The sequence below is a fragment of the Mercurialis annua genome, linkage group LG4 (genome assembly GCF_937616625.2).
Source record: "Mercurialis annua linkage group LG4, ddMerAnnu1.2, whole genome shotgun sequence".
NCBI lineage: Eukaryota > Viridiplantae > Streptophyta > Magnoliopsida > Malpighiales > Euphorbiaceae > Mercurialis > Mercurialis annua.
In genome coordinates this window covers 26,708,780-26,736,773 of record NC_065573.1, presented here as the reverse complement: position 1 = coordinate 26,736,773, position 27,994 = coordinate 26,708,780, and the positions used below count along the sequence as shown (strand labels likewise).

General features: G+C 36.6%; 3 protein-coding genes across 4 annotated transcripts; 2 read left to right on the top strand and 1 right to left on the bottom strand.

Annotated features, from left to right (window-relative positions):
* Positions 1-8,341: 8,341 nt before the first annotated feature.
* On the top strand, positions 8,342-16,978 carry LOC126676965 (E3 ubiquitin-protein ligase UPL4). 2 transcript variants are annotated; one of them, XM_050371347.2, is made up of 18 exons: positions 8,342-8,518; positions 9,038-9,737; positions 9,868-9,978; positions 10,113-10,229; positions 10,334-10,492; positions 10,590-10,751; positions 11,224-11,376; positions 11,456-11,577; positions 11,655-12,807; positions 12,937-13,035; positions 13,290-14,504; positions 14,621-14,845; positions 14,943-15,047; positions 15,521-15,601; positions 15,695-15,763; positions 15,899-16,027; positions 16,138-16,221; positions 16,445-16,978. In XM_050371347.2, the coding sequence occupies exons 2-18, from the start codon at positions 9,090-9,092 to the stop codon at positions 16,508-16,510; spliced, it is 4,698 nt and encodes a 1,565-aa protein (XP_050227304.1). In that variant the 5' UTR covers positions 8,342-8,518; positions 9,038-9,089; the 3' UTR covers positions 16,511-16,978. The 2 variants fall into 2 exon arrangements, with proteins under 2 accessions (XP_050227304.1, XP_050227305.1); XM_050371348.2 differs by lacking the exons at positions 8,342-8,518; positions 9,038-9,737; positions 9,868-9,978 and having other exon boundaries at positions 10,168-10,256.
* A 1,234-nt stretch (positions 16,979-18,212) lies between these two features.
* Positions 18,213-20,723, top strand: LOC126677135 (pentatricopeptide repeat-containing protein At3g09650, chloroplastic). Its single transcript, XM_050371605.2, has one exon. The coding sequence runs from the start codon at positions 18,358-18,360 to the stop codon at positions 20,608-20,610; it is 2,253 nt and encodes a 750-aa protein (XP_050227562.1). The 5' UTR covers positions 18,213-18,357; the 3' UTR covers positions 20,611-20,723.
* On the bottom strand, positions 20,684-27,870 carry LOC126677134 (probable DNA helicase MCM8). Its single transcript, XM_050371604.2, has 17 exons — positions 27,516-27,870; positions 27,273-27,413; positions 26,876-26,993; positions 26,569-26,791; positions 26,323-26,486; positions 25,882-26,145; positions 25,356-25,451; positions 25,053-25,205; positions 23,531-23,601; positions 23,331-23,449; positions 22,973-23,102; positions 22,658-22,709; positions 22,371-22,527; positions 22,088-22,262; positions 21,544-21,714; positions 21,350-21,463; positions 20,684-20,923 (listed from the first exon to the last, which is right to left on the bottom strand). Exons 1-17 carry the CDS (start codon positions 27,702-27,704, stop codon positions 20,873-20,875), a joined length of 2,388 nt encoding a protein of 795 aa, XP_050227561.1. The 5' UTR covers positions 27,705-27,870; the 3' UTR covers positions 20,684-20,872.
* Between the last annotated feature and the right edge of the window lie 124 nt (positions 27,871-27,994).

The following is a 27,994-nucleotide window of genomic DNA, read 5'->3' as shown; positions in this document are numbered from 1 at the left end:
AACTTTTTGTACATAATAAATCACCATATAGCATTTGGTTGTGAATTTGCTTGACAATTAACCTCAGCTGTAAAACTCTAATAATTTAAGGATATGATATGATATTGACATGCTAATGGATCAAACTTTCCACGCAAATCTTTCTGTTTTACTTTGTTTTTAGTAAAAGTATAATTTTTTTATGACAAATGCTACCAATATTTACTTTCAACTTGAATGTGTTTAATATCTAATTTTTATTTCTAAAAAGTTTGATTCAAGTTTTGAATTGTGACTTTGTATAATACAAAAGGAGCACTTAAAAATTCAAAGAAATCGAAATTTTCTAAGAGCATTTAATAGGAAATGAAGTTGGGTAGATTTCCGTAAGAGATACTACATAATCTTTTTGGGATCAGTAAGTTATTGAGATTACTTTCTGATACAGAAAAAAGAGGCAAAGCCTAAGAACACCTAATACATAACAGGTCTATCATAGGACACTCCATGGAGATCGTGCTGAATCCATGGAATAAGGCTGTCCGGAGGGGACTCGTGATAAATAATCCCGATACCATCATCATAACCCAAAGAAGCTAAATGGTCCGCCGCAAAATTTGCTTCTCTGTAGACATGCAAAACACGCACTTCCCAGTCTCTATTAATCAAAGCACGAATAGCTACTAATAAATTGGAATACTGAGCTGCAATACCAGTTCCATTAATCTTCTCCACTACTAGCTTATTGTCCACCTCTAGAATAATTCTCCTCGCCCCCAGACTCCAGCCTAACAGTAGCCCATAATAAACACCCTTGAACTCTGCTCCCACAACTGAATCCAGCCCTATAGCCATGGAGAAACTACCCATCCAACCTCCCATATCATTACGAACGATACCTCCTGCTTTAGCAAAACCTGTTTCAGAGTTAAAAGCTCCATCTGTATTAATCTTAGACCAACCAGTAGGGGGAACACACCATCCAATAGAAGAAACCCGTTTATTAACCATAGGATTCAAATGAATAATATTAGCTGCTCTAGCCAAATTTATATATTTCACATGATGCAAAATTTCTGAATGAATTTGAGCAACCGGGATAAACTTATTTCCCATCACGGAGTGATTCCTCCAAGACCAAATTCTCCAACTCGCCACACCAAAAAGAGAAACCCAGTCTAACACGGACTCATTAACCGCAGATCCGGACAAATTATCAAGCAACCAATCATCAAAAGAAGAGTTAAAGAACTGACCTCTATCCGGCAGAGCAACAAACCTGTTCCACACTTGTTTGGCAAACCAGCAACTTCTCAAAACATGATCAACGTCCTCTTCTCCATCTCTGCATCTACTGCAGCCAGTCTCCGAGGTTAAATGACGTCGATATCGTTCAACATTCGTAAGCAGTTTCTTGTGCATGACCAGCCAAAGAAAGTGTTTTATTCTCTCCGGACCCTTCCACCTCCACACAATCTTCCAACAAACATTCGCATCAGACCAATTCGGGCTAGCAATCGCCTTATAAGCAGATTTGGTAGAAAACAGCCCAGAAGAAGACAAACCCCAATACACAAAATCATTTCCGTAGTCATCACTAGGGGGCACATATTGGCAATTTTAACTAACCAATCATACGGAATAAGATTAGAGAATTTATCCCAACACCAACTATTATTATCTGTATAAAAACCAACAGTACAATAAAGATCATGTTGAGGGATCAAACCTGTAGCAACCTGACTCAAAATCACTTCAGAATCCAGCCACGGGTCGAGCCAAAATCTGATTTTCTTGCCATCGCAAAGAGCCCACCTGATGCCTCTAATCACCTGATCCCATATACGGTTCAAAGACTGCCATAAATGGGAGGCACCCTTTATTCGAGGAAGATTATGGTAATTATCAAAGCTAAACTTGTACTTCTCACGCATGATTTGAACCCAAAGCTTGTCATGATTCGAGATGACATTCCACCCTATCTTCATCAGCAAAGCCGTGTTCATATTTCTCAAATTCCTATGGCCTAAACCTCCATAGCCGCGCGGTTGGCAAATAGTATCCCACTTGACTAAATGAATTTTCCTATTCTCTGTATTTTCTCCCCACAAGAATCGCCTGCAAGTCCCCTCAATATCATCACAAATACCTACAGGAATAGACATAGTTTGCATAGAGTAAGTGGGCATGGCAGAAATAACTGAATTCACCAGCGTAGAACGACCCGCCATTGACAAAGTCTTGGCCTGCCAATGAGAGAATCTGTTACGAATACGCTCCATAAGACCTCTCGAATGCTTCTTAGTAACTCTCCCATGAAGCATATCAATACCCAAGTATTTGCCTAAATCCGTAGTCTTAGCAACACCTAACTTATTAGCAATTTGATTACCCAGAGAGGCGGAGATATTAGTAGAGAATAAAACTTTAGTTTTCTCTTTACTCACTTTTTGACCCGAACAACTACAAAAAGAGTTCAGGACCTGATTCACTACTTCAGCTTGCTTCATGGATGCTTCACAAAACAAGAGCAGGTCATCTGCGAAAAATAAATAGGACAGCGGGGGACAATTCTTGCCTAGCCTAATCGACTTCCACCTCTTGTGCAAAACTTCAAAATTAATCAAATGCGCTACCCTTTCAATACAGAGAACAAACAGATAGGGGGATAGGGGATCCCCCTGCCGTATACCACAACTTGGATTAATGGGGGAAAGAGGACTACCATTCCACAAAATGCTAAGAGTTGCAGTAGTAACACACTCTAAAATAACATTGCTAAGCAAGGACGGAATACCAACAACCTGTAAAGTATTTTTGAGGAAGTCCCAAGAAATTTTATCATAAGCTTTTTCCAAGTCGATTTTAATAGCCATAAACCCCTTCCGGCCTCTCTTCCTTCTCATAGAATGCATCACTTCTTGAGCCAAAATAATATTATCCGTGATGTGCCTGCCCGCCACAAAACTTGTCTGAGCTGGGCCAATAATCAGCGGTAAGATCTTTTTCAAACGATTGGCAATAAGTTTGGTAACAACTTTATAAGACACGTTACATAAGCTAATTGGCCGAAATTGCTTTAGAGAAACAGGATTATCGCACTTCGGAATGAGAGTGATAAGGGTTTGATTCACTTCATTAGGAATAGGATTACCTGCAAAAATGCCCATCACAAACTCCACCAATTTCTTCCCCACAATATTCCAATATCTCTGGTAAAAGAAAGCATGAAGACCATCCACACCCGGAGCTTTCAGAGGTTTCATCTCCCAGAGAGCGATACGAATTTCCTCCTCCCTAATAGGGGCCTTTAGGTTAGACACCATATTCTGATCCAGCTCAGGAAAAGACTCACAATCAGCCATAACATCATCTGTAACAGTGCTTCCAGTAAACAAGTCTGAAAAATAGGAAACCGCTAAATTCTTGAGCACCTCCTGGTCATCAATCAAACACCCATCCTCCCCTTTAAGAGCCACAATTTTATTGAAACGTCTCCTTTGCTGAACTTTATTGTGGAAGAATTTGGTATTACGGTCACCATCAATAATCCACTCACACCTCGACTTTTGTAACCAAAGGAGCTCCTCTTGAAGGAGAACTTCATCCAACTCTCTCTGAAGCTTGTTCTCAAGATTCATTAAGCTCTGGGACCAGAAAGTATCCCTAGTTCTTTGAATTCCTCCGATACGCGCCATAAGACTGTTTTTTCTCTTGAAAATGTTACCAAACTCATGATGGTTCCATTGCTTAGCTGCAGCGGCAAAATTACTCACACAATTAACAAGCGGCTCGTCACTACGCCAATTATTTTCCACCAGCCCCTGGAAATTCTTATCTCCTACCCACGCTGCCAGAAATCTAAACGGCTTAGGAGTGAAACGAGTAGGAGTATGGCAGCTGAACTGAAGAAGGATAGGGTTGTGATCAGATTGCACCCTAGGAAGATGATTAACATAATAATCCTTGAACTTTTGAGTCCAATTGATATTACAAATGAAACGATCCAGCCGTTTAAGAACATTACCTCTCCTCCACGTAAACTGAGACCCAATAAACCCCATATCAATGAGTTGATTATCATCAACCCAGTTCTTGAAAAAATTACATCTGCCCGAAGTCACAACACTACCTCCCCTTTTCTCGCTATCACAGAGAGTAGCATTATAATCTCCCCCAATAATCCAAGGACCCTGAATCGACCTAGCCAAAGCGGAAAGGTCATCCCAAACCAAACGACGAAGTGTAGCATTCGGACTAGCATACACAATGGTCAACAAATACTTGCTAGCACCATTCGTAACTCGTAAATGAACAAAATGTTTGTTATTTTGCAGAACAACAATATTCACATTCGATTTCCACAGAACCCAGATGCCTCCTGAGAACCCAGACGCTTCAATTCTATGAGAATTATCAAACCCACTACTTTTCACAAACATATCAGCTTTAATACCGCTAATTCTAGGCTCCACAATACCCACAATATCAAGATTATACTTAGAACAATACATTCTAAAAGTTCTGATAAAGGCTTTCGACCCAGCTCCCTGAACATTCCAAATCAAAATTTTTTGTTTATCAATCATTAAAAAAGATAAGGGGGAGAAGACAAACCAATATTCCTCAAGCAGACACATGACTCCCGTTTTTCAACACATGACTCCCATTATCTTGGTTATTCTCAATCTCAGCACAACTATCAATCACCATCACATCTGGGAAATTCGAAATGTTCCGAGATGGATCTATCTCTGAGTTTGCATGCCCAACATTAGTAGCTATTTTGTTTCCAATATCAGGAGGATCTGGATCTTCAATCACAATATCCATGTCTTGCGCGTCTCTTCTTTTATTCAAACTATTATCAACATGAATTGAAGAAGAAGAAGGATTATTTTTTTGATGATTAAATGAAACTGTGACCACCGAATGATTTTCTGGGTTTAGAGAGGATGGAGCTTTTTCAACAGTGAAACGCTGCGTATTCGATTTTGGGATAGGGATGGGCCTTTTTCCTTGGGCTTTTAGATTCTGATGAGCCTTAAGACTGCTTGGGGCATCTTGGTCTTTTATTGCATGTTGTCTACTTAGAATATGTTTTTGCACGTTAGGATTCTGATTTTCCTGATTGGCATCAATCACCACTTCCTCTAAAACCGGGATTTCATCACAATTGGTAACTGATTCCATCTCATCCTTTTCTAAAACATGGAATCTGGAACCAGAAATATCTTTTTCCTTATTCAAAATAGGAATGCGATTATTTTTCTCCCGATTACCCACAGGACTAGATTTTCCTTTTTTACCCACCATCATCCAAGGACCAAAGTTAGGAATGCTGACTTTCTCAATTGGTTTATCAGCAACTGTTACCGGAGAAACATTCTGATGAGGAGTTATCCCTCTATCTTGAACAGTAGTTGGAATCAAATCAGGACAATGGGCTTGAACATGTCCAAATTTACCACAATTGAAACAAATCCTCGGCAGACATTCATATTCCACAAACTGAAGTTTGCCATCAATATAGAATTGAGAAATCAGAGGCTTCGTAAGATCTAATTCAACCGCGATTCGAGCAAATTTGCCTCTTTCTGCTGATTCAGTGCAATAATCGATCTTAATCACCTTCCCCACCATCTGACCGATGTATCTAAGAACTTTTTTATTATAATAGTGAATAGGCATACCTGGTAACCGGATCCAGGCATTCACCGATTGAATACAATCCTTGGTGCAATCAAACTCAGCATTCCAAGCTTGAACTGAAAGATAATGACCAAGCATAACCCATGGTCCCCCTGTTAGAACAGTTTCAATATCATAACTACTCTTCAATTTAACCAAGAAATATTCATTTTCTAGGTCAATAACATCAAAACCTTGTGTAAAGTTCCACATAGAGTCAAGGCGATTACAAAGATTCCGGTAACCTATTGGTCTTCCCAATAGTTTCACAATCACCGCTGAACGCCAAGGCTTGGACAGTTCCTCTGTAACCCGTTTCGAGAACGTAATGGCAGATTGAGATCCATATTTGGTCATTGTAACATCATCATCCTGTATAACAAAATCATCATCATCATTTCCAGAGATAGAATCTACCTTCTCCCTATCTGCTTGTAGAACTTTATCTCTAAAAGACATGGCTTTAGGGGATTCCGGTGTAACAACGTCTTCCCTAAACTTAGCTTTCTTGGTAGAGCGGTCTTCCTCTAAAGGTTCCCTTCCATCATCCTTGCGAAAATCCAACGAGAGAGTTTCAGAGCGTATTTCCTCCATTATTATTTAGAATAAACTTTTCTAAACTTAGCAAATAAGTAAATTTTAACTTTATGTTCTTAAAATGATATTTCTTTCCGTCTTATTCCAAATGACAACAATTCTTATTGCACATTTTTTTTACAATATAATAATTTTACTTTTTTTTTCATATAATATTAAATACATCACATTTAAAAAAAGAACATTATTTCTACATACTTAATTAATTAGTTGACGAGTCACACTATGAAACACATGTGAAACACGCAAAACGACACTAGTATAAATAAAAGCCCTGATTTTTAAAAACACCCGATCTTTTAGCCCCTTCTTTTTTATCTTATTCTGACCTTGAAAATTGGTCAATTTTTGTTTCGCATTTTCTCGTTTCAATTGTACCATTAAGCATTAAATTGATTTTTTTTTCATTTGAAAAAAAATCATTTTTTTCTCAAATTGATCCTTTTGCATGAAATTGACCTTTTTGCATTTAATTGACTTTTTTGAAGCATTTTTTTAACCTTTTTCCAAATAAAAAAAAATATTAACTAATGCTTAAAGGTACAATTAAACCGAGAAAATATGAAATAGAATAAAATTGACCAATTTTCAACGTTAATTCAAAAAAGGACTAAAAAATCAGATGTTTTTGAGACAATCTAAACTAAAGAATTTCTCAAGCATAATAAAAAATTGAGGAAATTAGACTCTACACCATTAAACAACTATTTATTCTCAGTAATACGAACACGCTTATCCCCTTGCCAAAATACATCAGTCTTCTTCTTCCCTTCTTCTTTACGTTTTTTCTTGATGTTTTTTACGCTCAAAATATTGAAATATACAGAATCCACATCACCGACAATAACAAAAGTACTTTGTATCGTAAGGCTGCCGCTAAAGCGGCGATGAGTTGCGGATCTATCGGTTTGCTGGAGATGGCGGCGGCGATGGGTTGTCAATTAATGGTTTGATGGCGGCGGCGATGAGTTGTCAATTGCTAAGCCGATAACGGGCTCTCGATTGTTGGATTCTTTGGCGGAGATGCTGACAGCGGTGGGATTGCTGGCAACAAGAACAATGACAACCACAATAACGAAGCTGAATTCGGCTGAGATTATGATTAAGGTTAGCTGAAATAGATTTGCGAGTTAAAAATTTAAGTTGTACCAAAACTTTATCAAAATGTTTCAATTTAAAATCTCACATTTCATTCATATTAAAGAGTTGCCAATTTTTTGGCTATATTTCAATTTCGTTTCAAATTTTGTTACCAAGTACTAGACAGAATGACTTTATGTTTATGATATACTTAAATTTTTATATTATTTTCTATTTATAAATTTTAGGAGTCTGATTTATTTTTTAGTAAACATTAGCAAACCGTTAGTAAAACGGTTAGTAAATTAACTTATTCCATAGTAAACTGACTTATTTTTTAGTAAACTGTTAGTACACTAACTTACTTTTCAGTAAAACAATAATAAACTAAATAAAATTTATTTTATTATAAATAAAAACAATAAAGTTAAAACTAATTTAGTACATGTTTTATAATATTGTTAGTAAACTGATAGTAGATCATTAGTAAATTGTTAGTGAAAACCGATAACAAACTGTTAGAAATTGAATACATATAATTACAAATAAGAAAAATATTTTTATAAAAGAATTTGATCAAACTGTAAATTTCAACTAATTTTATCAAAAAGTATTTTTGAGAATAAGTATGTGTTTGATGTGTATTTGTCTAAAAAATCTCTAAAAAATTCACAAAAATGACAGTGGGCTGGGCCGACAGTAAATTAAAATAAATCAGAATCAAACAAACTGTAAAAAAAGTAATTATTTTTGATAAGGACCAAATAACGAATTAAGAAAAATAAAAAAGGAAAATGCAGTAGTAGTAATGGAATTAAGCTCAATTACTGTCATCTTCCAAGTTTAAACTTCTCCATTAAAAAGATAAAATTTAATTTGTCGAATTTATCTCCAACCTTCCGCCCAAAGAAACCTAAAAAAATTTAATTTTTTTTATCATATAAATAGAAAACATAAAATAATATTAAAAATATAATAAAAGAAATCAACTGCCTAGCCTACACACACATATATTAAAACACATCCTCCTCTGTTCTATTTCCATCATCATCATCATCACCACCTTCTTCATTCTCATCCTTTGCACCACAATAACAATTCAGCTTTTTAGGGATTCAAATATCAGAACTGTTTTAGGTCTTCGATTTTTTTCGAAGGCCACCATTATTAGGTACTTTTATTAATTCTTTTTTTTTATATGTTTGATGTATGATACAATACAAATATAATAATACTATATCAACTTTTTTTTTTCTTTTCGAACTGATGATCACTGCTGTTCTTGCTATTGTTCTTTTGTAATGTTTTGTTTTGCATGCGTTTATATCGTTTACTGTTGTTTTTTACCTTTGCTGTGATGATTCTGCTATTTGATTTTTGGTTTAATTTATGGCGTTAATATGTGTGTGTTTGTTTGGTTGATTGTGATGATTATTGGGTTCTGGATGGTTTAAAGTGCTGACATGAATAACGGTAATGCTTAATCTGATCACTGGTTTGACCTTTTTGTTATTGCAACGTAATTTTGATCAACTAGACTTTGTTTGGGTAGTTTCAGAACTATGGTGTTGTTCCTATGATCAACTTTATTGCTTTTGTTTGACCTTTAGGAACTTGTGTTTTGTGAATTTGTGGGAATGGGAGTGGCAAATTTTTCCATATTATCTGATCAAAATTCAATCCGTTGTAGGATTGAACTGTTTTCTGATTGAAGTCTTAGACACTGACAGAACTAAAAGACTATGGGAAATCGTGGGCAAAAACGAGCTGAGATGCCTGACGAATTGCCGGCAGATAAGAGGGCTTGTAATTCTTCGGAGTTTAAGCCAAGTTCATCCAACTCATCAATTCAAACTCATGTTAATTCCACTAATTCTACACCCGAAGCACGGGAAGCTGATATGGACACTTCATCCTCTGCTTCAACTTCGGGTTCAGCTTCAAGCCAATCAGAGGAGGAAGATCCTGACAGGGATTCAGCTTATGGCTCTTGTGATTCTGGTGGTGGAATAGCAAGACAGAGTAGTTTGCGCCATGTGCAGAGGCAGAGATCACTTGGCGATAATGGAAGACTGACTACTGTTTTATCCAATTTGACTGAGGGGACTGAGCCTTCAGGGAAATTAGCGGCTCTTGCAGAATTGTGTGAAGTTCTATCATTCTGTTCCGATGATTCTCTTTCTGGTATGATGGCAGATTCATTATGCCCAGTTCTTGTTCAGCATGCGAGGAATGAGAGCGACCCGGATGTTATGTTGTTGGCTATAAGAGCTTTAACTTATCTATGTGATTTGTTTCCTCGAGCATCTGGTTTTCTTGTTAGACATGATGCGGTTACTGTTCTTTGTCAAAGATTGATGGCCATCGAGTACTTAGATGTAGCTGAACAGGTATATTTGGTAGATTTCAACTAATGCACATTATTTTACTTCTGGTTTTATTTACGTGAAGGAGACATGTTTCACATGTATGATTTATATATGAGTATTATTTGAGTACACATATGTTGTTTTACTGTAGTGCTTGCAAGCATTGGAGAAAATATCAAGGGAACAGCCACTGCCATGCTTACAGGCTGGAGCCATTATGGCTGTTTTAAGTTTTATAGACTTCTTCTCCACAAGTGTACAAGTAAGTGACCGTGGAAAGTAGATATGTGCAAATATTTGGTTTCTTCTTGCCCAATTTTCACCTGTGTTGGCTGTTTGCGATTGTTTTTTTGTGGATAAGCAATTTATCTTTGCTTTTCCTTTTGTCTTTGCTAGAGGGTTGCACTTTCAACAGTGGTTAATATATGCAAGAAGTTACCGACTGAACGCCATTCTCTTTTCATGGAGGCTGTTCCGACATTATGCAATCTTCTACAGTATGAGGATCAACAGGCATGAACTACTTTGAATTTGTTCTAGGTAGATGTGTTTTTAACACTGCTATTTTTTCAAAAAATTGGACCTTTTAAATGTGAACTCTTGTGTCAACTTTTCAGGTTGTTGAAAGTGTAGTTGTTTGCTTGATAAAAATAGCAGAGAGAGTCAGCGAGTCTCCTGAGATGCTTGATGAACTTTGTAAGCATGGAGTAGTGAATCAAGCTGCAAATTTGTTACACTTGAACGGCCGAACCACTCTATCCCAACTGATATTCAATGTATGGGCATTTAACGGCATCACTGTATCTATATTAGGATGTTTATTTTCTTAGTTCAACTGAAGATCTCCATGTTTTTTTTATGTTTTGTTGACAGGGTTTGCTTGGGCTACTTGTCAAACTTGCTTCTGGTTCATTAGCTGCTTTTAGGTCTCTCTATGAGCTTAACATTAGCAGCACTTTAAAGGACATATTATCTGCTTATGATGTAACACATGGAATGTCTTCCCTCTATACTGTAGATGGGCAAAGCAATCAGGTTTACAATTTTCACTATACAGCAGTTTTCTTACTTTATCTCTCTCAGAAATTATTTATGACATTTTTAGACAACATATGAAATACCTTAATAATGTTGTTTTTATACCTTTTAATATGTGTAAAAAAATGGAGCGTAATAAAATATAAAAGGATGTCTATCCTGACATTTCTTTTAGTGAAATTCTAAGAAGCAAAGAGTATAAGTTTGATAAATTTGATGATTAAGTAGTAGTAGGTCTTTTTGTTTCAAAAAAAAGGTCATTTAGTGGATGATTGAGAATGGGAGATTCTGGAAAAAAATGTTTGTACTTTTTCAACAGCATTAGAGTTGAGGCATGTACATAATTGCAATGTCATCACCGCTTCTACTTCATCAATCGCATCTCTTTTTCTTTGAGGTTATTGTGTCAATCGTAAATTAAATATTTGTTTAGTCGTATTGAAAAGAAATTAACAAAGGTTTCCTGTAGGTACATGAAGTTCTGAAGCTGCTAAATGAGCTTCTTCCTCCCGTACCAAAGGATCCAAATCAACAAGAAGTGTCAGATAAAGAATCATTTTTACTTAATCACCCTGATCTCTTGCTTAAGTTTGGGTGTGATATACTACCCATGTTGGTCCAGGTTGGTTGTCTGATACATAGCTCATCACTTGCTTTGTATCCATTTTCATTTCTTTATGATTTTTCCATCTCTCAAACAGGTGGTTAATTCTGGTGCAAACTTGTATGTTTGCTATGGCTGCCTATCTATTATCAAAAAGTTGGTTAATTTCAGCAAATCCGACATGCTTGTTGAATTACATAAGAATGCAAACGTTCCAAGGTGAACTGGGCTTTCTCATATTTAATTAGTGAACATTTGTTGTGCTTCGGTAAAGCTAACCTTTCATAATGTGGCAGTTTCCTGGCTGGTGTTCTTACACGGAAGGATCACCATGTGCTGATATTGGCCCTGCAAATTGCTGAGATACTTTTGCAGAAGCTCGCAGATATGTTCCTGAAGTCTTTCATCAAGGAGGGTGTTTTTTTTGCCATTGATTCTCTATTGATGCCAGAAAAAAGTTCAGACTTAATGTTCCCATTATGTAATAGCATCCAGCTGCCATCTGAGCCCAGTCAAAATTTTGCCTCAAAGGCTGTTCTAAGATGCTTATGCTATGCAGTTGACACTGGTCAGTCTCTTCTCGCCTCAGAAACAGCAACATGCAAGCTTGACAAAGATAGTGTTAAAAGCATTGCAGAGCACATAAAGTCCACTTACATGGCTCCTGATTTTTGTGACTCTGAGCATGAAGTGACAGATATCCTGCGGAAGCTCGGAGAACTTTCTGCTTCATTGAGTGATATAATGAATATGTCTGCAAAGGTTGATGTTTCCAGTCAAGATGAGGAAAGATTTTATTGTTTATTATATCAAGTTATGGAAAAGCTGAATGGAAGAGAATCTGTTTCTACTTTTGAATTTATTGAAAGTGGAATTGTGAAATCAATAGTAAATTACATAACAAATGGTCTGTATCTTAGAGAAAGATTAGAACTTGATAAACATGCCCATTATTATGTTGTGGAAAAAAGATTCGAGGTGCTCGCTAGGCTCTTTTCCTATAATTCAAGCCTCGCCGAAGAGTTGCCAGTGACAGTTTTGGTAAGAAAACTGCAAAGTGCATTATCTTCTTTGGAGAATTTCCCTGTTATTTTGACCAATTTATCTAATAAGCAAAGGAACTGGTACATAACTGTTCCTCATGGACGTTGCATTCCTTACCCGTGCCTGAAACTTCATTTCTTGAGGGGAGAAGAGGAGCAATATCTTTCTGACTATTCGGGTGATGCTGTCACTGTTGATCCATTTTCTTCTTTGGATTGCATTGAAGGATTTTTGTTACCTAAAGTTAGAAGAAAAAGAACTGAACAAAAAGAAGCAGTTGCTCAAGTGTTGGATCCAATGGAAAGTGCACAGTATGAAATTCCCTCAAATATGGAATCTAGCCAAGGTGAAACTTCAGCTCATCTGCAGTCCGACAGCACATCCATTGATTTGTCCAAGATGCAGGTCATTCTTAATAAATCTGTGAATAATCTTTTGGTCAAATTATCGTAATTCTGCATGTTCGTCCCCTTTGCCCCCTATTTATGAATAGTTTGGAATCCTTAGTTTATTTTGTTGCCTATGCTTTTTCAGGAGGGTGAGGCTAAATTATCAGAGTCATCACTGGAACAGTTTGTAAATTCTCAAATGAGAAATCATGGCAAAATTTCACCTTCACATGATACTGACGCAGTAAGTAGTTCTTTCCCCTAGTTGATTTCAAATTGCTTAACTAGATTATTGCTGTTGTTTTTACTTTAAGTATTTTTCATGCATCTGTAGAACTGTAATTGCTTAACTAGATTGTTGCAATTGTATTTCGGTTCCCTCAGTTATTCATGGCTTGCTTGCTCACTACTATGAAGGCAGGTTTTCTAAATCAGCTAATGAAAGCAAGGCACAATTTTTTATCCCCTTATATTGTTAGTGACTTTAGCATTTTTCAGGCTTCTGCAGAGCAGGTAATGCAAGCAGACATCAGTAGAAAATGTCAGAATTCCCCATCCTCTGGCAAGGATGATGCTGTACCAAAACTGGCATTTTATCTGGAAGGAGAAGAGTTGAACCGGTCTTTGACACTATATCAGGCAATTCTCCAGCACAAAATCAAAGCTGACCATGAATTTAATTTGGGAGCAAAACTTTGGAGTCAAGCATACACACTCACTTATAGAATAGCTGCAAAATGTGAAGATGATAATCCTGAAGAATGTCAAAATTCAGCTCAAACTTCCTCTATTTTGGATAAGATAGACAACTATATGCAGTGCACTTCATTTTTCACCAGCATGCTTAATTGTGAGCTTACTTGTGACTTGGACAAGTCGAGCCCTACTTATGCTATAATATTCATGCTTAAAAGTTTGGAGGGCTTGAACAGGTTTACATTTCACCTGACATCTCATGCAAGAGTGCATGCATTTTCTGAAGGGCTAATTGATAACTTGGATAATTTAAGGGTAGCAGTTCATTCAGTCTCACAAAATGAGTTTGTGAGCAGTAAGTTAACAGAAAAACTGGAACAACAGATGAGGGACTCTTTGGCTGTGAATGTAGGTGGTATGCCCTTGTGGTGCAATCAGCTTATGGCTTCATGCCCTTTTTTGTTCAGCTTTGAGGCAAGATGTAATTACTTCAGGTTGTCAGCATTTGGACCTCGGCCAGTTCAAGCAGACAATTCAGGAATTTCAAGAGATTGGCGCACAGGTTCAGGCAGTTCGCCAGGCAAGAAGTTTGTAGTTTGGCGTGACAGGATTCTGGAGTCTGCTTCCCAAATGATGGACCTTTATGCTCATGTGAAAGTCCCTGTTGAAGTTGTATACAATGAAGAAGTTGGGAGCGGTCTTGGTCCGACAGTGGAATTCTATACTCTGGTCAGTCATGAGTTTCAAAAATCCGGTCTTGGCATGTGGAGGGAGGACCATAATTTATTTGCAGATAGGAAAGGATTGCATATGGAGGATGCTGAAATTCTGATGTCCTCTTTTGGCTTTTTCCCTCGTCCTTGGTCACCAATGCTAGATACATCTTATGGGATGCAGTTTTCTGAAGCTATTAAGAACTTTGTCCTGATGGGTCAAATGGTAGCAAAGGCTCTTCAAGATGGAAGAGTCTTTGATCTGTCATTCTCCAAAGCCTTCTATAAGCTTATTCTTCAGCAGGTTCTCTTCCAACTTTTAACTGAAAGTATTAATGGCTTTACATGTGACTATTTACAAATTATTGATTTTGGACCTTGGTTACTGATTTTTTGGTTTCCTCTTCTTTTGATATCTAGGAACTTAATTTGTACGATATTCAGTCATTTGATCCCGAATTGGGCAGGACACTGTTAGAGTTTCAGGCTCTGGTTCAGAGGAAGAAGTTCTTGGGATCAGCTTTAGGAGAAAACTCATGTTCAACATTTGATGCATGCTTTCGGAATACCAGAATTGAGGATCTCTCTCTTGACTTCACTCTTCCTGGATATCCTGATTACATTCTTCACCAAGATCACAAAATGGCAAGTTATCCCTGAATTTGTAGAGAATATTTTTCTGACATGAAAATTACTAATTTGGTATGTGAACACTTATAATCTTTGTAAATGCTTTCTATAGGTAAATATGGATAACTTGGAAGAGTATATCTCTCTTGTTGTGGATGCTACTATACATGCTGGAATTTCCAGACAAGTTGAAGCTTTCAAGTCTGGATTTAATAAGGTGTGTTCTATCACATCATGTTTATTTGGTGAAGTAAACAATTGTTTAGGGGTGTCATTCATGGGAAGAATCCCCGAAAAGAATGAATTTTCTGTCTTTTATCCCTTTCCTTGATGTGTAATGTGTCACTTGATGTAACAATTTAGATGGATTTCTCAAGCTCTTTTATTTAAGCCCCCTATGAATGTCCACAGGCACTTTATTGGATAAAGATTGCCAATTTTTTTTATTCCTCTTTTCATTCATTCCCCTGAGCATTTCAAATTTCAAGTTATTCCCCGTAGCTGACATGCTGTTTCCTTGAATTGGCTAACTATTTAATAGGATTTTTATCTCTCTTGTCATGCTTGTCGAATGTACCGACTTTATTTCAGTTTCAATTACTTAGTTTATATGCAAAAATTTGAGAGTAGCATGTCTTGTCTATTTATTGATTCATTTGCCTGATCTCTTTTTCTATTTTTATTTTTTAGGTTTTCCCAATCAAGCATCTTCAGGTTTTTACCGAGGAGGAACTAGAGCGATTACTATGTGGAGAACATGACATTTGGGCGGTAAGGACATCAACTGTTAATTGATAAGCATATACTTCTGTATACTTGTTTTCATTTCTAAGCTGTGTTGTAATTTTTTTTTTGTTAAAGCAGTATAATGAGCTTTTGGATCATATCAAGTTCGATCATGGATACACTGCTAGCAGTCCTCCAATATCTAATGTTTGCTCTCTTTCTCTGTCATACCAACATAACTTCTCATGAATATACGTCACTGTTATTATTAGCATTCATCTTGCATGTTTGTAGACTTTGAAAAGTGAAAACTGCTTGCTCACCTTGCTATGCAAATTGTAGTTATTGGAAATTATGCAAGACTTCAATCGAGAAAAACAGCGAGCATTTCTGCAGTTTGTAACGGGGGCACCACGGCTTCCTCTGGGAGGTCTGGCATCTTTGAATCCAAAATTGACAATTGTCCGGAAGGTTTGCAGCAGTGATACATCTCTATCTGTCCCTATTCTCTCTCTCCCTTCGATTTTTGTTAGATTTCAGTCTAAGTTGATAATACTCTTATTCTTGTTTTTTTTATACAGCATTCTAGCAACTTCGTAGATTTAGACCTACCTAGTGTGATGACTTGTGCCAATTACCTGAAGTTGCCACCTTATACTTCAAAGGTAACCTTGATGGCCCTTTTAGCATGGATTTGTATACTTCACTGTAAACCTATGTTGCATGGGAGCTTCTTGAATCCTTGATTTCGATGTTCCATTTTCATTTCTACAAAAGCTTATGAAACTTCTAAACTCCTGTAAAAATATAGTTCCGACGTTCCTCATTTTGGCATTTCTGTTTCCGTGCTACAAATGAGATAATTTAAGATGGTCCGCGTATGTGCAGGAAAAAATGGAAGAGAAGCTTTTGTATGCCATAACAGAAGGGCAAGGCTCGTTCCACCTTTCGTAGCCGCATAGATTGTGAATTTGTAAGTATTAGGATAGGTGCTTATGTACAGGGAAAAGAATGAACGGCCGGTGAGCAAGCGCGACACTGCTGGTGGAGGTTTTGGTTAGAAAAGGAGCTGATTGTTATGAAACAAGAGGAAGCTCCTCATCTTCCGCGATAACACTTTGTTGTGACACGGACATGGGGTGAAGACAGAGGTAGTTTAGTTTATAGAGGTTTGGAAGTTGTACAGAGGAAGAGAACTGACTTTCGAACATTTTATGGCAGATCTGTGTACATACAGATAGAGCTAGTTGGTGGTTTTTGGATGGAAATGGAAATATATTTTGGATTTTGGGTTTTAGTTTTTTAGTTTTTTAGTTTTAGTAACATATTATTAATGTGATTGACAAACTTGCTTAACCCAAGCATGGCCAGTACACTCTCTTCTGCCTCTTTTTGGCTTGTATATAAACTTCTTATGATCTATGTTTTTGTTGCATTTTTACTTGAAAGAGGCTTAATCGCTCCAATCTTTTATGCATTTTGAATGTCAAAAATTCACCATTTGGTTGGATAAAAGATTGTGTGAATTTATAAATCTCTAAATTGATATTTAATTTTCCACCTTAGAGGTGGAAAAGTTGAAATCTATTATTGTGATGAATTGTTTTAAAATCTTAATATTTTAAAAATATACTCATAAATTAATAAATTATTTTCAATCAATGGAATTAATAAATCCATATATTTAGTGAAATTTATTTATAAATTTTTTAAAAAGTTAAATTCAAAAGAGTTTGTTTTGATAGCTCAATTCCTTTTCCAGTCTACTTTCGATAAGAAAATTTTAATCATAATTTCAATAAGGTTATTATGTGATAAAAAAAATTAAAGGTTATTTATTAACAAAAATTGTCAATTTCTTTTTGTTTTTTCTTTATAATTTATCTTTTAAATTTTGTCAATTGTAGTCTAAGTTTGATAAATTGTTTTGATTAAAGAATAATTTAGTTATAATTAATAATAAGTTTTTTATTAATATTTTTAATTGGCTATAATTAAAATGTAAATATCAAAATTAAACAACACTTAGTAAAATTTTAGTTAAATTATAAATATAAAATATCTGATATTTTAAAGTGATTCAGCCATTAAAAAAATGTATTATAGTGGGTTGACATGTGCTTAGGAGGAAATATTTAAGCAAAACCTGATTTGAACATAAGCAATTCATCCCATTACTCAAGTGGAGATGATTTTTTTCAAAATTCCATTACTTTGTAGAAAAAAGAAAATAAAAATTTAAAAATAAAAGGTCAAATATCATAAAAAGGCCAAATCTTTTATAAAAGTTTCACAAAAGTCTTGACCTTTCAATTTTGTCGATTTTGGCCAAAAGATTATTTGGTCAATTGTGGCCAACTCTCAATTTGTTTTCAATTTTGCCTATGTGCCTCCTACGTGGCATGCACATATATTGAAAGGTCGGGACTTTTGTGAAACCAAATAATCCATTTTTGGCCAAAATCAACAAAATTGAAAGGTCATGATTTTTGTGAAACCAAATAATCAGTTTTTGGCCAAAATCGACAAAATTAAAAAGTCGGGACTTTTGTGAAATTTTTGCGAAATGTTTGGTCTTTTTACGATATTTGGCCAAAATAAAAAGAAAGAATAAAGAAAAAGAGGATATAATGTGATGAACGTATTTGATGTTTTTTCCACTCAAAAACTAAAACGAAATTAACCATATTTCCCTCCTTCCCTTATCTTCTTCTTCTCCACACCACACTTAAAACTTAAGACTAAACTAATTTCCTCTCACTGCTCTGTTCTTCTGCAATGGACCATCTCCATCACCAGCCATGATTAGCCCACCTTTTCCCTCTTCTTCCTCCTCTACTTCTTCTCCATCTCCATGCCCACCTCCCCACTCCCTCACTCTCCACTGCTCCTCCGTCTCTTCCAAACCCACTCGCCACTTCCGCCTCTACGCCACTACTAACGCCCCACCATCCCCTGACCTCTCTTTAACCTCCGTTTCTTCTACTGCCCCCGCTTCTTCCGCTACTAACACTAACGATGATCAAACTCTATTATCTCTCCTCCGCCAGAGACAAACTGAAAAAGCTTGGAACTTTTACTCTCAATTACCTCATCTTCCTAACCCCACTTGCCTCAGCCGCTTAGTCTCTCAACTCTCTTATCAAAACACACCTCTCAGCCTCTCACGCGCTCAGTCCATTCTCACGCGCCTCCGCCACGAGCGCCAGCTCCACCGTCTAGACGCTAATTCTCTCGGTCTTCTTGCTGTCTCCGCCACCAAATCTGGCCAGCTACCCTATGCTGTTTCGTTAATAAACTCCATGCTCCGTTCTGGGTATCTACCTCATGTTAAAGCTTGGTCAGCTGTGCTCAGCCGCCTTGCTTCTTCTCCTGACGACGGCCCCCGACAAGCTATCAAGCTCTTTCATTCAATTCTCCGCCGTGTACGCCGCTTCTCTGAGGTGGCAGTGGTGGCTGATACCACTCCTGACACTGCTGCTTTTAATAATGTTCTCAATGCTTGTGCTAATTTAGGTGATGGGAAAATGTTCCTGCAGCTGTTCGATGAAATGTCTGAGTTAGGAGTTAAGCCCGATATTTTGACGTATAATATTATGATTAAATTGTGTGCGAGATGTGATCGAAAGGATTTGCTTGTGTTTGTTTTAGAAAGGGTGATTGAGAAGAAAATTCCTTTGTGTATGACCACTTTGCATTCTCTTGTTGCTGCATATGTCGGGTTTGGCGATCTCGACATGGTGGAGAAAATGGTTCAGGCAATGAGAGAAGGAAGAAGAGATCTCTGTAAGATACTTAGAGAGGCCAATATGGAGGATTTGAGTCAATATGAGGAACTTGTAATTGAGAATAATAAGAGATTGAATCAAAGTAGGAACAATATGTATGTGTTTGACAAGTTGCTTCCGAATTCTATTGAAGCTCGTAATTCTGAGCCACCGCTGTTGCCTAAGGTTTATGCACCCGACTCTAGAATTTACACTACATTAATGAAGGGTTATATGAATCAAGGCCGCATAAGTGACACTATAAGAATGCTCGAGGCAATGAGGCGCCAGGATGATAATAAGAGTCATCCTGACCATGTAGCGTATACTACGGTTATTTCTGCTCTTGTTAAGGCAGGTTCTATGGACCGTGCTCGTCAGGTACTAGCTGAAATGACAAGAATTGGTGTGCCTGCTAATCGGATCACGTATAATATTCTGATCAAGGGCCATTGCAAGTATCTTCAGATCGATAAAGCTAAGGAGTTACTTAAAGAAATGGCTAATGATGCTGAGATTGAACCCGATGTGGTTTCATATAATACTCTGATGGATGGGTGTATACAGGCTGGTGATAGTGCAGGGGCTCTTGCGGTTTTCAACGAGATGCGAGAGAAAGGAATTGCTCCGAGTAAGATAAGTTACACTACTTTGATGAAAGCATTTGCCTTGTCAGGTCAACCGAAGTTGGCTGATCAGGTATTCAACGAGATGTTCAAAGATCAGCGAGTGAAAGTTGATTTGATTGCGTGGAATATGCTTGTTGAGTCATACTGTAAACTGGGATTGGTTGAAGAAGCAAAGAAAAGAATCCAGAAAATGAAGGAGAGTGGGTTCTACCCGAATGTATCTACATATGGAAGTCTAGCAAATGCAATAGCATTGGCTAGAAAACCAGGGGAAGCACTTATATTATGGCAGGAAGTGAAGGAGAGGCTGATGAAGCAAAAAGATGGGGAAAATTCTAATTCCAATTCACCTTTACCGCCGGAGTTGAAACCCGACGAGAGCTTGCTTGATACCCTGGCTGATATTTGTTTGAGGGCTGCTTTCTTCCAGAAGGCACTGGAAATAGTGGCGTGTATGGAAGAAAATGGAATACCGCCGAATAAGACTAAGTATAAGAAAATATATGTAGAAATGCATTCTACGATGTTTACTAGTAAACATGCCTCACAAGCTAGGGTCGACAGGAGAAAAGAGCGGAAAAGAGCAGCTGAGGCTTTCAAATTTTGGTTAGGCTTGCCAAATTCTTATTATGGGAGTGACTGGGGTCAGACCTACTGAATAATACTGATGGTGCGATGCTTATACTTGAGATGTAATGTTACGTTGTACAAAAGAAATGCACTCAAATGTGTCATGTTGAATAGAGAATTCTGAATTGATTCATGTATAAACAGCATTCTTTATACAACTTTTACAAAAAACTGCTGCTTTTTCTATACATTATGACATCAACTGCGTGTTTGAGGTCATGACTTACAAGTTTTACAGAGATATTTTTTTGTGAAAATTACCTGAGTTTTCAAGTTAGGCAAAAAGAACTTCAGCACCTAGACCTTGATGATTGACTTCGCGTATAAGATGATGTTAGCACCTGTATCAGAAATTGCAGTCGTTAGAAAGAGGTTCCCAGCAAGCTGCAGCTGGTCATTAAATCAACCAGTAGCTGATAGAAAAATTACGTTCACGTAACTGAATGTTAGTGCGAGTAACAGCATAGAAAGAATCACTTACGATACTAGACACGTGTATTACCGTTAGTGGCTTGATTAGAAGTTAGTTACAAATGAGTCAATAAGACTAGCAGAGAAATTTGTTTGTAACTATAAGATCAGTAGTATAACATTTGTAACCCCAATTTTTTTATCAACAATAAAGATTCTCGCTTTCTCTCTAAATATGAAGATTTGAACAAAAACAGAACAAGTTGTTAATGTTTAAATATGAATAAGATGGCAATATTTGGACGTTAACAAGAGCGTAGTGAGCATTTAGATCTTCAGATTACACATCACAGTACCTGAAATGTCTTTGGTCCCTTCTTGAGTAGATAACCGACACTGTTTAAGTTGTCCACAAAAGTGTCAATATCCGGAACTCTTAGACCAATCCTATCTGCCAAACTGTAAATCTCCTGAAAATACACACACAGCATCTGTTAGGGAGTGACTTGGTTTTGAAAGGCATAGATAGCAAAAGAATAATTGACCATACAGAAATAGAAAAAGTATCTTTCTGCTGCAATTCTGACTGCTTATTGAGGGCACTTAGAAACCGTTTTGCTTCTTTCTGTTGACTCATTCCTCCACTCCGACCAAAATCAACCATACCATGCTCATCAACATACTTATCATATAAGGACTCTTTCATTATTTCAACAACATCCTGTATAGCAGATGCCAAAAATGAAATATTGTTAGGAAGTTATTAAAATCAACCAGAAGCTAATTTGCTATGATGCTTGAGGTTTATTTAAATGGCACACGTCCTTCAAGTAAAAACACGGATTCTGTGAAATCTTTTAGCACTTGATCATCTAAAAAGGCGAAGAAAGCTATTATTATAGTGTTCATGAAGTCGTCACCTGTAAACATCTTTATAAAAAATTTAACCTGCATGAGGTAAGCTTCAAGAATTGGCAAATGCTTCATTAGCCAAAAAGTTTGAACTCTCAGCACGAGTTGGAGAAAATTCTAATACGACTAAAAAATGAATACAGGCTCGAAAAAAATTAAGATCAGTTGAACAACGAAATCACCATTGCATCTTGTGCTGTTATTTCTTCTCTCAATTCTAGCCGAGCCCGAGCTTCAGCTAGTCTCACCAAACTTTCCAGTTGCCTTGCTGTTATTGGTGTACTATCAGCAGATGTATTATGATCTCTAAGCCGTAAATAGAACTTCTGCAGGATTTCTGCTGCTGGTCTTGACATCCTATTTCATTGGGATAAAACATGCACAGGCTTGATTCTGAATTGGCAAATGTTTACAGTTGTAGAAACAAAGTTAAATTCGAAAAGTAAGAGATATACATCAAATCACCTTGGGAAGATATAAGTTCTTGCATAAGCAATATACTTTCGAAGAAGTGGACCAGGCAGAGGAGCAAAATCAACATCCTTCTTTGGTTCAAGTCTCAGCCTTGAAATTAGGGAACCACTTCGTACACCTATATTTATGCCCCCATTGCTCTGTGATGCTGCCAATTTATATATACATGTCAAAACTTTATGTAAAAGAATATTTATCCATAAGCAAAAACACTCTGTTAATATCTCCTCAATCCATTAATGAGAAAAGAAAAACATGGAGAAACATAAGAACACTACCTATTCGTAGCTTTTTGGCTGCCGGTGCATGTTCCCCATAGCCAGCATGAAGCTGCAAGATGGAAAGAGTCATATGCTCAAGAAACACATCAGGATCTGTCGTGGTCCTTTAGAAACTAGTTGATTTATAATCCACTGTTTGTTTTATTAAATCTAGATCTATTACAATTTAATATAAATTTAATTCTAATACAAGTTCCATTGCTACATTGTTTGGAAATTTACTACAATGCTTATGACACTTGGACATCATGATACACAGATATGAACAAATTCAGGTCAAATCCCCAGGAGTTTTAAGAAAGAACAACTTACTTGCATAATGTGGTCCGAAACTTGTTTATCCAATACTATATCAGGTTTATCAAGTAATATGAAAACCAAATCAAATCGAGAGAGAAGAGCAGCTTTCATTTTCAAGTTCTCATTCACCGTCTTTGCTCGGCTGCAATTTGGATTTCACGTATCAACTATAGCAACCTCTATATATACAAGGATTACAAATTTTACAGGCATTGCATGAATTCTTATTATATTATGTACGAAACATGGAATGTTTGCCAGAAAATGTCTACTCTCCGTGACATTCCACTTCCATTTTTAGTTTATTATGTAGCACCATCCACTTTCTGAGAAAAAAAGAATTCATAAACAGACATAGAGAAGGACTTGCTTATAATGACCACCAACTGGGTTTGCAGCTGCTAGAACAGAAGTTCGTGCTGACAAACTTGCTAGCAGGCCAGCCTTTGCAACAGAGACACATTGCTGCTCCATGGCTTCTAGAAGAGCCTGTGGTTACTATGCATTATTAGCAGACGTCAAATGAATTAATGAAAGAAACTAGCAATCAACCAGGAATCGATGACAAACCTGATGTTCTGCGGACATTTTATCAAATTCATCAATACAACACAGACCACTGTCTGCTAGCACCATTGCACCTATCAGTAGATCTCAGTGTCAATAATTCATTCTTACAACAATTCCAAGCTGCAGGCATATCTTTGAGCTCAAGGTAAACCGAATTTTACACTTTTCAAATGATACAGATACTGAGACACTGCTAGTTAATTTATTGCAGGGCATCTTAAGGAAATTCCCATCTTGAGTATCTTAAAAAGTTTAATTGTTGCTTATATTTTCAAAATTTACATATGGAATTTCTGATTTTGTTCCACGAGTCTAGGAGATATATGGTGTAATCACAATTCAGATAGCTCAATATCAGCGTTCGAGAGCTGCTCTAACAATTTAGACCAGTAAATATCACCCGTCAACATGTTCCCTTCCTATTTAATTATAAACAAGTTAATGCACCTAGGTTCACTATAGATCGGGCTCACCACCAATAAGTGTCCTGCCATCCCCTGCTTTTTCTCTGAGAGGCTCGTTTCACTACTCAAACCGATGACTTCATGGTCCAAAGCAGCAAGCTTACCATTAGGCTAAAGCTTGTTTAAATCTTTTTTCATTCTAAGAAAGATTATGCTACATACTTGCATAACACTTAAGTAGCACTTAAACCTTGAGGAAGCTGCATTTCTCTATTTCCAAAACGTTTCCGTATATCCAAAACTCATAGGAAATATTCAGGGCTGTTTCGGTAAATAACAAAAAATAGACACCCGTTTCCTAATAAAATACTTATTTCCTAAAAAAACGCAAAAGTTACCAGTAAACAATAAAAATCTAATCAGTTATCCATAAATTTTATTATTAGTGTGATCCATAAGAAATTTTATCTTCTTATTTTTATTGAGTTATATATATTTTTATTATGATTGTGAAACTTCAAATGTATTAATTTCAATTATTGTTTTAGAGTTTAAATTAAATTATTATTTAATATTAACTAAAATCTTAAATATATTTAAATAATTTATTTCATTAATTGTTAAAGAAATTACAGCATTTACATGAAAATATTTTTTTTATAAATAACTTTGATATATTTGAATTTTAATATTTATAATTATATCCTTATATTTTTAACATTAACACATTTTCTCCCACCTGTACTCTAATTAAAAAAATGCCGGTTTCTGGTATCTGTTTCATGTCGTTACCGTTTTCTATTTCCGTGCTATTTAGTATAAGATTTTGGGTAAGGATAATGTGCAAAATCTTCCCTTCGCTTAGCAATGAGGTTATCTCTGCAGTTTGAACATAGGACCTCCTAGTCTGCTAGTCATAATGGAGCAACCTTGATGAAACAAAGATCACATATGATGTTTTCACTTGCATTTATATAATAACTGAAAGGGTAGAGAAAATGTAGGCATTGAAGCAAACAAGTCCAAGTATTGAGGTTGAGCCCCTTTTTATTTTGAAATTGTAAACCAATTAATCACAGAACAATGCTAAAAAAAGAGAAGTGAGAAGCATTTCGTACCAGCCTCAAATGCATAATCACTAGTTATGGAGTCCTTGACTACAGCTACAGTGAGACCAGCATTGGTCGTAGCATTGCCACAGACATAAATGCCACGTGGAGAAATAGCAGCTGCTGCTTGCAGTAATTGACTCTTGCCTAATCCAGGATCACCTAGCAAAAATAGGAAACAATTTTTAGCAAGTTCATGTTCTCTTTTGTTAACTGTAACAGATAAAAAAGATTTTGTTAACATTACACTCACTCCCATTTACATAGATTATCCTATTTTAATGCCATTATAGGAGAAGACAAGAAGCATACCAACAATTATGACATGGATATCTCCTCTAACAGGGACCTTATTCTGATCCATTGAATGCTTGCGCACACCTCCAAACAGGGCTAATGTTATTCCCGCTGTTTAAACGTAGAAAATCACAATGCATGCATTACTCTCTTATTAAAGATAAAGACAACATTTAGACAAAAATTAACTTGAAAAACTAGAGAAAACCAAGTGATTTCTTTGATTGATATATTGCTCATTCAACTGCTTAGCATTCAATAATATGGGACGAGGTTAAAAATAGGACTAACACCTATAATGACAAGGGCAAACGGAGCCATTGAGAAATCAGAATCCAAGGTAGACTTGAATTTAATGATCGACATTCCAACAAATGCATAGGTTGAAAATGTTACTTGTTTTTCAAGCTAGAGGCTGCTACAGGTTGCAAAGATATGCAAATGGGACTGAACAATTTCAACAATTAATTTCTTCACTTCTCATATTCTTTTAAGGATGATAGTGGGAGTGGAATAGTAGTAAGAGTGACACTTGATGTACCTTTAACATGTTCATGTCCATAAATTGAAGGACATATGGATTGAACTAATTGCCGGAAGACATCTGAACCATATTCTTCCGAGAAGTTAACAATAAATTCCAGATCTCGAGGAGAAAATGAGAACAGATCAGAGAGTTCTGTAGCTCTGGCATTAGAACCGGAATCTTGCAAATCACATGATGTAGACTGTGATTTGGAATTTTTAATGGAAACCGCCTCCAGATACAAATAGTAAAATCCTTGATTTCTGCCTTTTGATTTTCCTGTGAATATTAAGAATTGAAGAAGCCTATGTCATATACTGCAATGCAACTTTGATATTGTTAGTGGATGAAAGATATCTGAATAAAGAACTGATAAGTTAACCATAAGATAGCAATGATCCATAATTTGGAACCTCATCGGTCGTGCAAATCCTATGAACATATCTTTCACCTTACCTCCTCCAATATCTACATAATTGTTGATTGTTTTTATAATTCCAGTAACAGTCACCACATCTCCAGGAATACATGCATCAACAAGATCTTCAGTCAGTTCACATTCCACAGTTCGAGGAACCCGGCCTTCCTCGTGATCTTCTGATCTCAGTAACTCCTGTATCCTACATGAGGAACACAAAAATAAATTAGAAGAAAAGGAAAAAGGGTATCTTTATTAGATGGAGAATAAATTGAAGTGCTTGCCTTATTTTCTGGAAATCTATGGCTTGGGCAGAAGACCGAATGGGACGAAATGCTTTACTCTTGCAGCCATTCAAGTTACAAATAGTTGGTGGCGAAAATTTCCCATCAGGAAACACGCGTACGATATTACACTTGCATTTTTCACAGTCAAAACTCATTTGTACTACTAGAGGCCTAACAGTGCTAATTTTCACCACGGTTCCCCTGACAGACACAAGCTTATCTGCCATTTCGCCCAGTGATACAAATCATTCATAGTCTTTAAGCAAAGCTCAAAATTACAATTAGAACTTTAAAAGAAAATTACCGATGTATGCTGCTTTAAGGTTTCTCAAAGCAATCATTGATTCAGGATAGTTGTGAAGACGAATGTTGATCTTGGTGCCATCATTTAAAACGTTGTCCTCCAATTTGGTCAAAAGCACCTGTTTATGAAAGTTGATGCAACAAAGCAAATGATAGTAAGTAGTATACACAAGAATAATTATACGAACACAACGGTTGTGTCATGTCATTCATGCAACAAACGAATGAAGCACTTGCCATGTGGAATATTTAATGATAAAAAACAAGCAATAATTAAAGCAAATACTCGTTGCTTTGTTATAAAAATTGACCACAACCGTTGCGTGAGATACACACTCGTATACACAAAGATACAAGCTAAAAATAATATATGAGCCGAGGTGAGGTTGCAGAACAACCTTATGAAGAGCAGCAGCCAAGCAAGAGAGAGCAACTTTAGGTTTATCTTCTAAAATTGCATAGAATTCATCAACATCGCATATCTTTCGAAATTGTTGAAAGTCAATTGGTAAAAAGAAGGCTCCACTGTCTTCCTTCACCTGTTCCAATTCAATTTCAAAAAAAAACCTAAGCTAACCAATGAAAAATGCAATCATTTCTACAATAAAAAAAAACTTGAAGAATAGATTCCTGAGAAATACCTGAGAAGCGAGATCTCCAATGGAGAAGAAATTGATGAGTTTAGAAATGAGAACGAGCTTGAGCTCGTCGACTGTGAAATCATCGTTGGACGGAAAGTAAGCGCTAATGATATCCATGTCACTGAAGTTGTTCATGGAAATAGAATGGTTGCTGAATTTGGTAGTGCTCTCTCCATTACACCCATACATTACAACTAATCTGCTAGGGATTGATCGTTAGATGTCAGCTGTCGTCTCTCTGCTTGGCGCCGTGCCTGTTACAGTAACGCACTACCGCGGATGAAGTGTTTGTCAAAATTTTGTTGGCGGGAGAGACGATCTCTACGATAAGTCGTTTAGAGGGCTAAGTTTACTTCACTACATATCAGAAAGGGAAAGGTACGAAAATAGCCCTAATGTTACCCCAAATCTCACATATGGCCCTTTTATATTTTTAAATTTCAATTATAACCCTCATACTTTTTCCGTTAATAAGAAAA